Raw genomic sequence first — 12197 nt, 5'->3', positions numbered from 1 at the left:
AGCGCATGTCTTTGACGTAGCCACCAAGCCATGGATCCATGGTCTCTGCCCTAATCTCCCACGTCGGATCAAAAGCTTCCCATGGTATACTCTTGAGATCTTCCACCGTAACACCCAACTCCTCAAGTGTCACGTGTCGATAACCCTTATCACTACTTCTAGTGCTCTCACCGATCGTGAAACTCTCGTCCTCGCTCAAATTATTTTGATTTGATAACGATTGTTGATCATCGGTCTTCATCTTCGTCTCGTGAAGATCAGTAGAAGAAGAGAGGCGTGAATAATCCACACTTGATGCAGCATCATTCTCCTTCGCCTCCGGTAACCTCTTGACCACGCAACTTAGTTCGTTGAAGGATTCAACATTGTCCCACCAAGACCCTAATCTCAGCTTCTTCTTCTTCCGCTCTAGGGTTTCCTTTTCCTCTTCGTTGTCGTCATTGGTGATGACGGTTGCATTAGTAGAAGAACAAGCTGGTGATCCCAAGGAGTTGAATGTCTGAGGAAGGCGAGAGCATAGTTCGTCGTCGTCAGTCTGACTCGAACGTTGCTTGGTGATGAGTCGTCCGAATCCGACCGGCGACTCTTGTTTCTCTATAGTCATGTCTCGTTTCTTACCAATTATCTTGAACCAATTAATGATGAATTTAATAAGAAATTCGGACTGAAACAAAATCGATTCGAGAGACTATGAAAAAGTCTTGGTTTAACTTAACGTATATATGCGCTCTATAGTTTTATTTAAAGAAGATTTGGAGTAACCCTCTCGGAAAAGGAAATCGAAACCTAATAAGAAAAAGAAAACGAAAAAAAAAAACGGAAATTGTTTTCTGAGATCAGGAAAAAGGAAAATTCTTTGATATCATCGTTACATCATATCTGTACAAAGGTTTAGCTGTTGACTTTGTCTACGACGTAAAAAGATAAATATATATATATATATATATACTTTTACAAATAATAATTATTGATACTAAATCAGTAAATCCTCAAAGGAAGGAGGTAAAGCCTAATTTCGATTTGAAGTTTTGTTCTATCATAAAACTATGGTTTATGCAGACTGGGTTTATGTTATCAAAAAAAAAAAAAAAAAACTATGGTTTACAAGATCACGCTAGTAAATGTTATTTATACAGAAGATTGCTCGTGAAGATAAGTAGAAGACAACCATGAATCCACTCTTGATACAACATCATTGCCTTTTGCCGTTGAGTCAGGTAACCCCTTGAACACGCAACTTAGTTCGTTGAAGACTTTAACGTCCTTCCTCCAAGACCCTACTCTCACCTTCTTCTTCTTGATCTTCTTTTTATTCCCAGGCTTGTCATTGTCGCTGTCGATGATGATTGCATCAGTACTAGAAGATCTTGAGTCCAAGGAGCTGCACGTCATAGAATCGAAGTCGTCGGTCTTGTTATAGTGAAACGAATATTGCTTGGGGATCAAGGCAAACCCGATCTGTGGCACATGAGTCTCTTGTTTCTCTATCGCCATCTTCTCACGGACACTCTCGACGTTGAAGGCTTCAACGTCGTCCCACCAAGACCCTAATCTCGGCTTCTTCTTCTTCGGCTCTAGGGTTTCCTCGTCGTCAGTGGTCATGATTGCCTCGGTAGAAGATGTTGGCCGTGATTCCAAGTATTTAAATGTCTGAGGAAAGAGAGACCAGAGTTTTTCGTCGGTGTGACTCGAGCGTTGCTTAATCAGTCCGATCTGCGACTCATGAGTCGCCATGGTTCGTTTCGTACCAATTTACAATATTGAACCAAAATTGAAATTTAAGAAGAAATTCGAAGAGAAACAAGATCGAACCGATCAGAGACTACGAAGCAAATCTCTTAATCCAAATTTAAGCGTCTGTGCTCTCTAGTTTAAATAATGAAGCCTTGGGACTTGGGAAAAAGGAAAAAGCAAAAAAAAAAGGAAATTGTTTTCTGAGATCAGGAAAAAATGAAACTTCTCATTACATTGAAAAGTGTTTTACAGGAGCTACAATAACAATACTGAGAACTAAAAATCAAAACAGCTACCACGTGCGAAAGGTGCGAGGTTTGGGTTGAGCTCTGTTGATAATATCTGATCTTGGTTTAGCTCTTTGGATATCTGATCTTGGTTTAGCTTCCTCCACGAATATAACTCTCCCATCCAAAAACTGTAGAAACCAAATCAGAGTTTAAAAAGAATAGGAATTAACCCTTTTCTTGTTCTCAATCGGATTAAAGAATGAAGACAAGCGTGTAAGTGGTGTTGAGCTGAGTACCTTCCCGTGCATCCCTTCAATAGCTTTCATTGACTCCTCCTCTGTTTCATACCGCAGGAAAGCAAATCCTCTTGGTCTATTAGCTACTTTATCCATCACCAAGTTAACTAGACAGGAGAAAATCAAGAAACATTTTAGAGATCGTAAAGAGAAACCTTAGTCAGATAGATTTGTCAGAAGTTGTACAAAGGAGAGCTTATATGGTTACCAAATACAAGCTTGCCAAACTGTTCAAAAGCTTTCCTTAAGTTATCTTCAGTTGTGCGGAAAGAAAGCCCTGTGCAAAACCATCAAAACCCCTCATAATCCATCTTATTTAGAACTCAGGGTACCCAAGAGAAGAGCATTAAGGCTCCCTAATTCACTACTATTCGCACTAAGACAAAGAGCAAGCTTATAACGTGGTGCGTGCTGCCACAAACGATTAAAACAAAACCAACAATTAACAGCAGAAAGATATCGTATCTCCCCAGTTCATCACAACTTACACACCTACCAAAATCATTACAACAAAATCCAACAACGCCTTTACCCATTTAAAGATGTATAATGCAAGGTTTATCATCTGAGAGTCTTAACTATATAATTGGTGACAAACTGGCGCCACAAAATGTGACTGCTTTTGGAGATTTTTCTAAGTTTATAGGAAGGACTTCAATGACGGGTTGCTCTCAAAGTATCCACAAGTTAACAGCTACATCTAATACTCAAAAGAAACAGTAATGAACCACACAACACGTATGTAAATTCCACTACCAAAGTATCATTCATGAACTGGGATTTATGAAGAATTGGAAACAGAAACATCATAATAAAATTGCAAGTAGGAAGAACACAGAGAACTTACCACTGACATAGAGCTTCGTCTTCTGCCCAGAGAGAGACGACGGTGGAGATGAAGAATCCGGAGATAGGCAGCTTGAAATTAAAAACCCGCCAACGTCACGGCCTCGGTGAGCCGAATTCACGCCGTTTCCGACATTGATTCGACCGCGACACAACCGGAAATACGCAGACGAAGAGACGCTGCAGACGGCCGACAAGTTTGGTCTGAAGAGGCGATCTCCCGAACACGACGGAACGACGACTACCCCTAAGCTAACGGCCATTCTTCTTCTTCTTCTTCTTCCCCTCAAATTCCTATCGCGAAATGCTGTAAAGTATAAACCTTGATTCGAGGGTAAAATTGGTACTTTTCTATTTATGAGACCTTGAAATTGAAATTGAAATTGTAGTTTTTTTTTGTTACAATTCACCTCTGTCTTTCTTTTTTTTTTTTTTTTTTTGGTCTCGTCTTGTCTAAAATCATCCATCACTCTAATCTGTAGTCTTTTCAAGATAGCAACAACGAACAGAAAATCTTATGAAAGAACACAAAACTGAGACGAGACGATTTAAGATGCAGAAGGTAGATCCATTATATATACACAATTACAGATTAGCCAAACATTCAAATAATTAGTGATTTTGAATGAGTCTACCTAAATTATTATTAACAAATGAATGAATCAAATCACAAAGACTAAAACTTTCCACATCCCCTGAAGCTGAGGAATTCCCCATAAAGGTTTAGACAATCCAAAAGTCTTTGTTGTTTGCATCAACTTATCTAATTAAACCTCTGCTTCACCAATCATTTCTACACAAAATGAAGATGGCAGCATTATCTTTGGCATTTCCGGCTAATGAAAGCTTCCAAAGCTTCTCTCATCCACCAATTCTGACACAACTCGATCGCTTCAGACAAACAAACCCATTTGCGATGTCTGAAATCTGATTCGGGCCATCGCTCAAACTGCTGGCTAACAAGCAGAGGAAACATGTAACCGTCGTGAATCATGCTGTGTCTTTTGCTTTTGTATTGCCATTTCCCAAGTGTTTCTTCGAGCTGTCCCGTTACACCAGCTTCCTCGATTGTCTCCCTCAAAGCTGCTTCTTCCATTGATTCATCAATCTCCCAACCTCCTTTTGGTAATAACATCCCTTTCCCTTTCTTCTGTGCACTTATCAAAAGAACTTCAATCTCTCCACCACAATCTTTCTTGTATCTGTACGGTATACATCTGCATAATTATTCGAAACCAGGATTTAGATTACAAGAATGTCAATCATTTCTAATCAATTTCTAAACCTAGGATTATAAAATTTCCCCCAAATTTAGAAATTAGGGTTTTTTCAATTGAACATACCCGACGACTTGACGATACCCTGCGGTATTATAACGCTGTAAATCTCGACCGGTTCGAGAGACCAAAGAGACGACTTTCTCAATCGGAGTTGGTACGGTCTTCGACGGTATGTTGTCAAATGTCGGAGACAAGTGCGAGGTGACATTTGGATAGTTTGAGATGAATAGAGACACATAGATTCCCGTCATTGTTGTTTATCTTGCAGAAAAATTACGAAGGAGAAAAAGTCAGATTTGATGAATTATCTGAGAGAGAAGAAGAGAGATGGTTGGATAAACGAGGAAGATGAAAAGATGCGATTTTGCGATGAGGATTAGGCTTTTTTTGTGAGTGTATTTATAAGGAAAATCCCACGCGCTTCAAGTGTTTGCTTCGTTCAACTAATTTAAAATTATTTTATAATACACACTTTTTGGTCAACTAGCTTAATTAGTTCGGTTAAGGAATCGAGATTCCGGTGGGCTTTTTCGGTTATTGAATTGACTTTTTCGGTTTTCTCGGTTAATCAAGAACTTCTGTCTTCTGTGCTGTTCTGTCTTAATTATTTGGAGATTAGTTCACGTGACAACTTTTTCAACTTTTAACAAAATCAGATTAGAACGAGGTTAATAATTATCTCACTCCATCTTCTAGAATCTAGATCATTTTTTCACCGAATAATCAAAACTTTGATGCCAACGAATCCAAGTCTAAGAGTGGGAGAGACGCGCTTAGGCGCGTGGAGAAGTAAGCAAGTGGGGTTACACAACATGAACACGGTATTTACGGCGTATATAAGCATTGACTTATTTTAATTGTTCCTTGATCTTTTTGTTTCTTTTTTCTGCAAACCAAGATAATACAAAATCATAATACTGCTACATTTTTTTTAACGAATAATACTGCTACATAGTACACATACTACATGTTTCAGTCATAACATAAGTGATGGCAAAGTGAAACATAAATATTTGAAAAGGAAAATTTCCCTTTTTTATGAAAGAAGAATCAAAATCCTGTAAAAGCAGAAATGAAGCTAAATCCCAAAAAACTGATAGTTAGTGCTGCATATTTCGTGGTGCTGGCGGAAGAGCTCCCTGAAATACAATTAAGATTAATCATGCTTAGCTTCAAATAAACTTTGAAAATTGGAAAAGCCTGCCTATAATTTTTGCTCACATACAACGTAGAGATAAACTCCAAATTTTACGATTACATTACCGTTACGTTCCAATATTAGACGACAAGATTGTTGACCAACAAATAAACGTTAGGATTAACATTATTTTCGTCATTAATCATTATATAACCTACACTACCTACTTTATTATGATAAAATGCAAAATCAACAGCAAATCAGGGAAAGTAAGAGCATACCGCTGGTGGTAAATCCCGACGGCGTAGTAGACGAAGAATCTTCGTTATGAAAACAAACATATATGTCAGAACGGCGTCGTTTACTTAAACAATAGAGTATGTTTAATAACAGAAACGCATAATATAATCTACACACATAATACAATCAGTAACACCGCTAGATAGAGAGAACTTACAAGCCGTATTGGTACAAATAGAGACGTCATGATTAGCTCCACAGGACTCAAGGAGACTAAGAGCGTTCTCTTTGCTGAGATTAATGTAACTGAGCATGCCCGGATGGTTGAACACGGCGCATAGACACGTCGTGTCTTTTTCGGCGATCTCTTTCATCGGATCGCAACACCATGGCGGCGGAGGAATCTCCGAGTGGATGTAAGGACGACACGGCATTAGTTTTTGTACGCATCGCATTGTATCCTCGGCTTCTCCGATCTGTGCTGTGGCTTGAACGGAGTAGAGAATGACTAGGACGGTGCCTACGCCGAGAAATCTTGTAGTATCCATTTTTTTTTATATATGTAGTCTTCTTTCTTTTCTTTTACTAATGCAGTTTTTTGTTTTGCTCTTAATTTGTTTTAACGAGTACGTATTTTCTTATATATAAGAGAGTAAAGGTTCGATTTTTGTTAATTTTTTAGGGGGTCAACTATGGAGGTGAGATTCTGGTTTCTGAATTTAGTAGATTTATACGATTTCCGGATTTGTTCTGATAATAATATTGAATGCGTACAAAGGCTAGGACTATAAAACTTAAAAAGTCTGAATCCGGATTCCTGCATTTTGACTGAATATTAATTACCCGGTCTAGTGCATGTAACAATGATATACCGTTTCCTTATTTTCTGATTTTCAGTCTCCATTAATTGAATGAGAATACTAAATTGTAAAGTAATTGATATTGTTGACCAAGAATTGTATGTGACCAATCTCACATTCCAAAAGTTACAAAAAAAAATTACAAATATTAGCTGTCAATTCGTGATAATTTTCTAACTGATCTTCGATAGATTATAAAACCATGTAGTATTTGCGGAAATTCGTCTAAAATATAATTGGTTTCTTGTAATAGTATTATATTCAAAGGACACCAGTAAAATAATTTGTTGTTTTTCTATATGCAAAGCTAAGATACAACAAAGAAAAAACTTAGAATCTAATCTGAAGTTTTTTCGATTGTAGATTTACTTCATACGTATCCGCTTTTGTAAGGAATACATTAGTGTTTTTCTGTTTTCTGTATGTCGTTTTACATACAATAAAATGAGTATTTAAAACAAATTAACAGTGCTTTCGTTGTTTTTTTTAGTGATTTGAACTTCTTATCTTTCTTTGTCAAATTTTCTTTTTTGTTTGTTTTGGTTACCATCCATGCAGTTACATTTTTGTATGGTGTCTTGGTGATATTAGGCTAGGCCGAAACTTTTTTTTTTTTTTGGTTTTATCAAATCTAGGCCCTTTTTTTTTGCCAATTACAAGGCTTATCAAATGCCAGAATTGACCCAAGATTGAGAATTCAACTATTTAATTATTTATAAATATGAAACACTAGCAGTACTTAGACACAAACATATAAAATGATGACAACAAAAAACATAAAACATAGGGATGACAAAGTCAAAATAAAATATAGGGATGATATAATCAATAGTATAAGACTGTTGCCACAAAAGCAAACACAAAGCCGAGTCCGATGAAGCTGCCAGCTTGAACGGAAGAGCCTCCTGTTACATTACATGAGAAGGTCGCATCAGTTAATTTTAGAATACTGTAAAAATGAATCAATTAAGAGAACAATAATCACTAATTACCCTGATAAATAATCCATTTCAGAAGATTAGATTCGTTTTAGTTAACTCCCGAAATTATAGAATCAGTTTATGTGTAATAAACTTCGAACATTCGAGTTTTTTTTTGTAATTTTTAATCTATATATACATTTTCTCTATAAATTATAAATGCAACAGCAAATTCAACATATATTAATTAATACGAAGTGCATACCGTTGGTAGATACCGGCGACGCGGAAGGCGAAGAAGCTTCATTGTTGATAAGAGGAGAAACATACGAAAACAGTGTCATTTTACTTTGATAAGATGTTTAATTTGATTAAATTAAAACATATAGATTGATAACTCACAAGCGGTTTGGGTGCAGCGTGAGACGTCAGGATTAGCTCCACAAGCCTTGGGGAGCTCAAGAGCGTTATCTTTCGTGAGGTTGAGTTTTTTTAGCATCTCCGGGCTGTTAAAAACGCTGCAAAGACACGGCGCGTCTTTCTCCACCATCTCTTTCATCGGCCCGCAACACGACGGCGGAGGCGGCGGATTCGCCGTGTGTAAGAACGGCTGACACGGCATGAGCTTTTGCATGCAAGCCATCACTTGACCTTCTCCTCCTTGTGCTGTCGCCTGGACCGAGTAGAGGACCACGACGTAGGCTAATACGGCGAGAGTTTTGCAAATTTCCATTTTCCTTTTTTTTTTGGTTGTAATTTGGCTTGGTAATGTTTCTTTGTCTTTATGTTCTTTGGTTTGTTGAGTACTGTATATTTTGTGTTCTTATAAATAGGGGGAAAATAAAGGATTGTATATAAAGATTTTTAATATTATTCATTATGAATCTGAGATTTGTTTTATGAATTTTCATGGATTTGCTTACCTGATTTGGCTGATTTTGTTCTAGTTCTATAGGATTAAAGACTAAATCTGGATTAGTGCAACTTTCATTTATGTGACCTAGTGCATGTAGATGTCGCTAATGTAATCATTTCCCTAATTTGTTTTTTATCTATACACTGAATCAGAAAATTATAAATTAATAACTTTTTCTATTTAATTAACCATGAGTATAACAGATTTGTTACTAGGATTTATTCAATTATAATATGAGTTAAGTCCATGAAGTCTTTTTTTTTTTTTTTGGGCATCAGTCCATTAAGTCTAGTAATGAAAAATATCCATGAAATAATGCTTATGAGATATAATAAAGAGTAACCCATTTCAAATCTTGGGTTACGCGGCAGACAAAAAAAAAACAACAACATAAGAGGGGATTGGGGTTAAGAGGAGCTTCAATGGTAGTATTTATAGGCGTTCTAGTTGTGTTTTTAATTTAAAAGAAATGTTTTAATGGGATAATTAGACAGAGACGTATCTTATTTTAGAGTATTAAGAGCATCTTCAATGCAGAGACCCATATGAGTCTCTGATTCATTAATTTAATATTATTTGAGCATAAAGTTGAATCAAAAACTATTTTTAGAGACCTTCATTTCTGGGCAGTTCAATGCTAAAGATCCATTAGGTTTCTTATAAAAAAAAAATAATTTGTTACAAAAATAAGAAATAAATTTGTATTAAAAATGCTCAATGCTCAACTGTTAAGTAAACTAGAGGAGAAGAATAAAGACAGATATGATATATACGAGGTAAAACGATTGTTATTGTGTCAAAGATGAACTGTTTTTTTGAGACAAATAACCCATATTAATAACCAAATCACATCATGCAATCCATATGAAAAGAAATTTAGCTGCTAGCTAGCGTTCGAACTGATGACCATATCCCAAGCTGTTGGATCAGAGGCTTACACGTTTGTGCAATCTGATGAGGAGGAGAAAACGAAGCCAGCCAATGTTACAAAACCAGCATATAACTTAGAGACAAAGAGGAGTTTCATGGAAGAGAAATACTTACAAGAAGCACGTTGATGACTGGAAGAGATAATCAAACTTACAAACGCTTCATCAACCAAAATAGAGGGAAATTTCATAAAGAAACCACATTGATGATTAGAAAGAAAAAAAATGATTGCTTCTTAGAGCCTCACCAGTTCATTGACAAACATTTAATTCCCAAAGATGTTTGGCCTGATCCAACAGCTGTTAGGGCATGTTCTATCTGAACCAGCTAAACTTAAAACCACAGAACATCTAATAGTCCACACACTGATTTTCACCCACATAAACCCAACTCATAGAACAACTTAAATCAACGAAATTACGTCTGCGCAAGTACATAAAAAACAAGATAACAATCCGAATTAGGAATCACAAGGGAATCAAATTTAACTCAACGATCAGCTCTAGATCAAAACTGGAGACACAAATTGACACATAAAGGAGAGAGGATAGGAGTTTCAAAGGCTTACCTGCGTCGCCGTTGAATTGGGGATTACTGGAAGCCAAGAGCCGTCGGAGAACTGCGCACGGTCGGAGAAGCCGTGGAAGCCATCGGATAAGTGAAGCTGCGGAGATAAATCACGTACAGACGGACAATCGATCGGAGAAGCTGCGGTCCTGCAGAGACAAACGGAGTTTCAATCGTTTTCCTATAAGAAGAGAGGAGAATGGAAAGATAGGACGGGAAACGAAAAGAAAACAGAAGGGAAAAAAATTTCTCCCAATTCCTTTAGCAAATGAGAGCGTGCCACGTGTGGGAAGAAACGTTTCTCAAAGTCGCAAAATAAGAAACGTTTCACCCAAATTAGAGACGCGGTCACAATTTTTTATTAATTGGTTTCTGTTAAAAACGCAGCAGATCTCTACGTTAATGATGCTCTAAAGAGCTTCTCTTGAGACTCATACGTGTCGCTCACTGATTGGTCGAGTGTTTTTATTTTTATTTTTTTGTTTTTTTTAAGCAAACACTTTGATTTAGAAAAGAGTCTTTGTGTAATGTTTTTTTGAGAATTCTATCTTCTCTCATTCGACTTCTATCTTGGTGTTATCGAAGAAATGGAAAGGCGATTCCTCTCCGAAACACGCTCCGGTGGCGAGTCGATGGCGGCGGCGACACAAGCTCTTCCTCCTCCGATGTTCTGCTTGGACTCCGGTGGATTCTTCTCATCGGAAACGCGATACAAGCTCTCTTTTGATTCTCCTTCGTCTAGCGACGATTTTGATTTGTGTGGAGGATAGAAATCATGTCGGGTGCTCTGATCAATGGATTGGCTGGAGCTGGTGGTGGGATCATTGCTCAACTCCTCAATGGTCCTCTCCAAATCAGGTTTTTTTTTTGTTTTTGCTTTTGGCTGAATCAATCTCCTTAACACACATCCGAGAATTGAATTCTTTTGGCTTTGATGGTTTAGAATTGATTACCTTGGCATGATGATGGCTGTCCAAGGCGCATTTGCAGATAGATCTAGTTGCTTTACTGACAGTGCAGACGCTTCTATAAGAGTTGTCTTCGCTGCAAGCAAGAGCCGAAAAGCTAGAGGCTGCATCATCAAAGGTACTTGGCGGTGACAAATCAAAGATCCGGAAAATAGAAGAGTTAAAAGAAACCATCAAGGTCACTAAGGATGCAAAAAATGTTGCCATCAGAGAGTATGAGCGGATCAAGGTACTCAGCAATAATCATTGCATATCATAGCTTGTGGTCGTGCTTTGTGTAAATTTGTGTCATTGCAGGATAACAACCGATTTGAAGTTGAGAGGTTGGATGGAGAAAGGCGTGCAGACTTCATGAACATGATGAAGGGGTTTGTTGTTAACCAGGTACGTTATTATTATTCAACACATTAGCTTTTTAAGGATGAAGCCTTAAGCTTTTCCTTATTGCTCAATGAAAGTTAGTCTATGGAGGAACGGTAAGAAGATTGTTTACGTTAAGCACAAAGTGTGTGATTCCATTCTTAGTAAGCTTTCAAGAGTGGAGAAGTTGGAAAAAATAGATTACAAAAAGGAAGTCTATCATGGTCTCTTGTAGGCTAGTGAATGGTGAATGACTTGAATGATAATGCCGGAGGAGGAAATATGAGTTCATAATTTGTTAATAAAAGAGTAGAGTCGAGATTGTAAAAGAAAGAGTTGTTGTGGATGCAGGTTGGATACGCAGAAAAAATTAGCAATGTCTGGGCAAAAGTTGCAGAAGAGACGAGCCAATACGATAGAGAGAAGCATATCAGCTAACAAACACAGGAAAAAGAGTGAATGCTGTTCATTTTGGTATAGCCATACCACTATCATGTTTGGCACAGAATCACAATGCGTAGTAAACTAATAATGAATATTCAAAAAGTGTAATTTTTTTTTAGAACCTCAATTAAAAGCTTACTATTGGACAAGAAAATTTAGAAAGAATGTAATAGAGGTTCTAAAACAAAAAAGTTGAATAAAACTATTAAAAATAATAATTAGAACCCTTCATTAGAGATCATGGTTGGAGGTGGTCTAAGACCATATTCATTGAGAGCCCTTCACATTTTTTAATTGGGTTGCTAATAAATATTTTGAGTTAAAATAATAAAAAGGAAGTCCAAAATATAATGGCTGACCCTTGCAAAAGGGTTTTTAGGGCTGGCTCTTAGAAAATTGTTTATAAAAAAATATTATAATATTCTTAAGGAACTTTTAATGAAACCTCTAATGTACATGCCCTAAGGA

The 12197-nt window shown here is 37.1% G+C and overlaps 5 protein-coding genes across 5 annotated transcripts; 1 reads left to right on the top strand and 4 right to left on the bottom strand.

Annotated features, from left to right (window-relative positions):
- Positions 1–1932: 1932 nt before the first annotated feature.
- On the bottom strand, positions 1933–3459 carry LOC18008846 (organelle RRM domain-containing protein 6, chloroplastic). Its single transcript, XM_006390484.2, has 4 exons — positions 3108–3459; positions 2469–2537; positions 2261–2367; positions 1933–2152 (listed from the first exon to the last, which is right to left on the bottom strand). The coding sequence occupies exons 1-4, from the start codon at positions 3367–3369 to the stop codon at positions 2027–2029; spliced, it is 564 nt and encodes a 187-aa protein (XP_006390546.1). The 5' UTR covers positions 3370–3459; the 3' UTR covers positions 1933–2026.
- A 201-nt stretch (positions 3460–3660) lies between these two features.
- LOC18009112 (nudix hydrolase 21, chloroplastic) lies at positions 3661–4757 on the bottom strand. The gene is made up of 2 exons (XM_006390483.2): positions 4450–4757; positions 3661–4323 (listed from the first exon to the last, which is right to left on the bottom strand). Exons 1-2 carry the CDS (start codon positions 4635–4637, stop codon positions 3924–3926), a joined length of 588 nt encoding a protein of 195 aa, XP_006390545.1. The 5' UTR covers positions 4638–4757; the 3' UTR covers positions 3661–3923.
- A 679-nt stretch (positions 4758–5436) lies between these two features.
- On the bottom strand, positions 5437–6312 carry LOC18007945 (lipid transfer-like protein VAS). The gene is made up of 3 exons (XM_024149994.1): positions 5982–6312; positions 5806–5844; positions 5437–5525 (listed from the first exon to the last, which is right to left on the bottom strand). The coding sequence occupies exons 1-3, from the start codon at positions 6310–6312 to the stop codon at positions 5437–5439; spliced, it is 459 nt and encodes a 152-aa protein (XP_024005762.1).
- A 1009-nt stretch (positions 6313–7321) lies between these two features.
- On the bottom strand, positions 7322–8339 carry LOC18008408 (lipid transfer-like protein VAS). The gene is made up of 3 exons (XM_024155836.1): positions 7947–8339; positions 7810–7845; positions 7322–7529 (listed from the first exon to the last, which is right to left on the bottom strand). Exons 1-3 carry the CDS (start codon positions 8275–8277, stop codon positions 7450–7452), a joined length of 447 nt encoding a protein of 148 aa, XP_024011604.1. The 5' UTR covers positions 8278–8339; the 3' UTR covers positions 7322–7449.
- A 2393-nt stretch (positions 8340–10732) lies between these two features.
- On the top strand, positions 10733–11796 carry LOC18008420 (sorting nexin 2A). The gene is made up of 4 exons (XM_024149949.1): positions 10733–10799; positions 10991–11154; positions 11223–11309; positions 11637–11796. Exons 1-4 carry the CDS (start codon positions 10733–10735, stop codon positions 11721–11723), a joined length of 405 nt encoding a protein of 134 aa, XP_024005717.1. The 3' UTR covers positions 11724–11796.
- The last annotated feature ends 401 nt before the right edge of the window (positions 11797–12197 follow it).

Source organism: Eutrema salsugineum, unplaced genomic scaffold, assembly GCF_000478725.1.
Source record: "Eutrema salsugineum unplaced genomic scaffold, Eutsalg1_0 scaffold_9, whole genome shotgun sequence".
NCBI lineage: Eukaryota > Viridiplantae > Streptophyta > Magnoliopsida > Brassicales > Brassicaceae > Eutrema > Eutrema salsugineum.
Note: the sequence above shows the minus strand (reverse complement) of the source record. Positions and strands in the feature narration are given on the sequence as shown.

Coding starts and splice junctions, on each gene's coding strand:
- LOC18008846 (XM_006390484.2), bottom strand. CDS start 3,369: ATGGCCGTTAGCTTAGGGGTAGTCGTCGTTCCGTCGTGTTCGGGAGAT. Junction 2,538..3,107: donor GACGAAGCTCTATGTCAGTG/GTAAGTTCTCTG, acceptor GGTTTTGCACAG/GGCTTTCTTTCCGCACAACT. Junction 2,153..2,260: donor TTGAAGGGATGCACGGGAAG/GTACTCAGCTCA, acceptor TGGTTTCTACAG/TTTTTGGATGGGAGAGTTAT.
- LOC18009112 (XM_006390483.2), bottom strand. CDS start 4,637: ATGACGGGAATCTATGTGTCTCTATTCATCTCAAACTATCCAAATGTC. Junction 4,324..4,449: donor GGGTATCGTCAAGTCGTCGG/GTATGTTCAATT, acceptor ATAATTATGCAG/ATGTATACCGTACAGATACA.
- LOC18007945 (XM_024149994.1), bottom strand. CDS start 6,312: ATGGATACTACAAGATTTCTCGGCGTAGGCACCGTCCTAGTCATTCTC. Junction 5,845..5,981: donor TATTTGTACCAATACGGCTT/GTAAGTTCTCTC, acceptor TTCATAACGAAG/ATTCTTCGTCTACTACGCCG. Junction 5,526..5,805: donor GTCGGGATTTACCACCAGCG/GTATGCTCTTAC, acceptor ATTGTATTTCAG/GGAGCTCTTCCGCCAGCACC.
- LOC18008408 (XM_024155836.1), bottom strand. CDS start 8,277: ATGGAAATTTGCAAAACTCTCGCCGTATTAGCCTACGTCGTGGTCCTC. Junction 7,846..7,946: donor ACGCTGCACCCAAACCGCTT/GTGAGTTATCAA, acceptor TCAACAATGAAG/CTTCTTCGCCTTCCGCGTCG. Junction 7,530..7,809: donor GTCGCCGGTATCTACCAACG/GTATGCACTTCG, acceptor GTAATGTAACAG/GAGGCTCTTCCGTTCAAGCT.
- LOC18008420 (XM_024149949.1), top strand. CDS start 10,733: ATGTCGGGTGCTCTGATCAATGGATTGGCTGGAGCTGGTGGTGGGATC. Junction 10,800..10,990: donor CATTGCTCAACTCCTCAATG/GTCCTCTCCAAA, acceptor CGCTTCTATAAG/AGTTGTCTTCGCTGCAAGCA. Junction 11,310..11,636: donor AGGGGTTTGTTGTTAACCAG/GTACGTTATTAT, acceptor TTGTGGATGCAG/GTTGGATACGCAGAAAAAAT.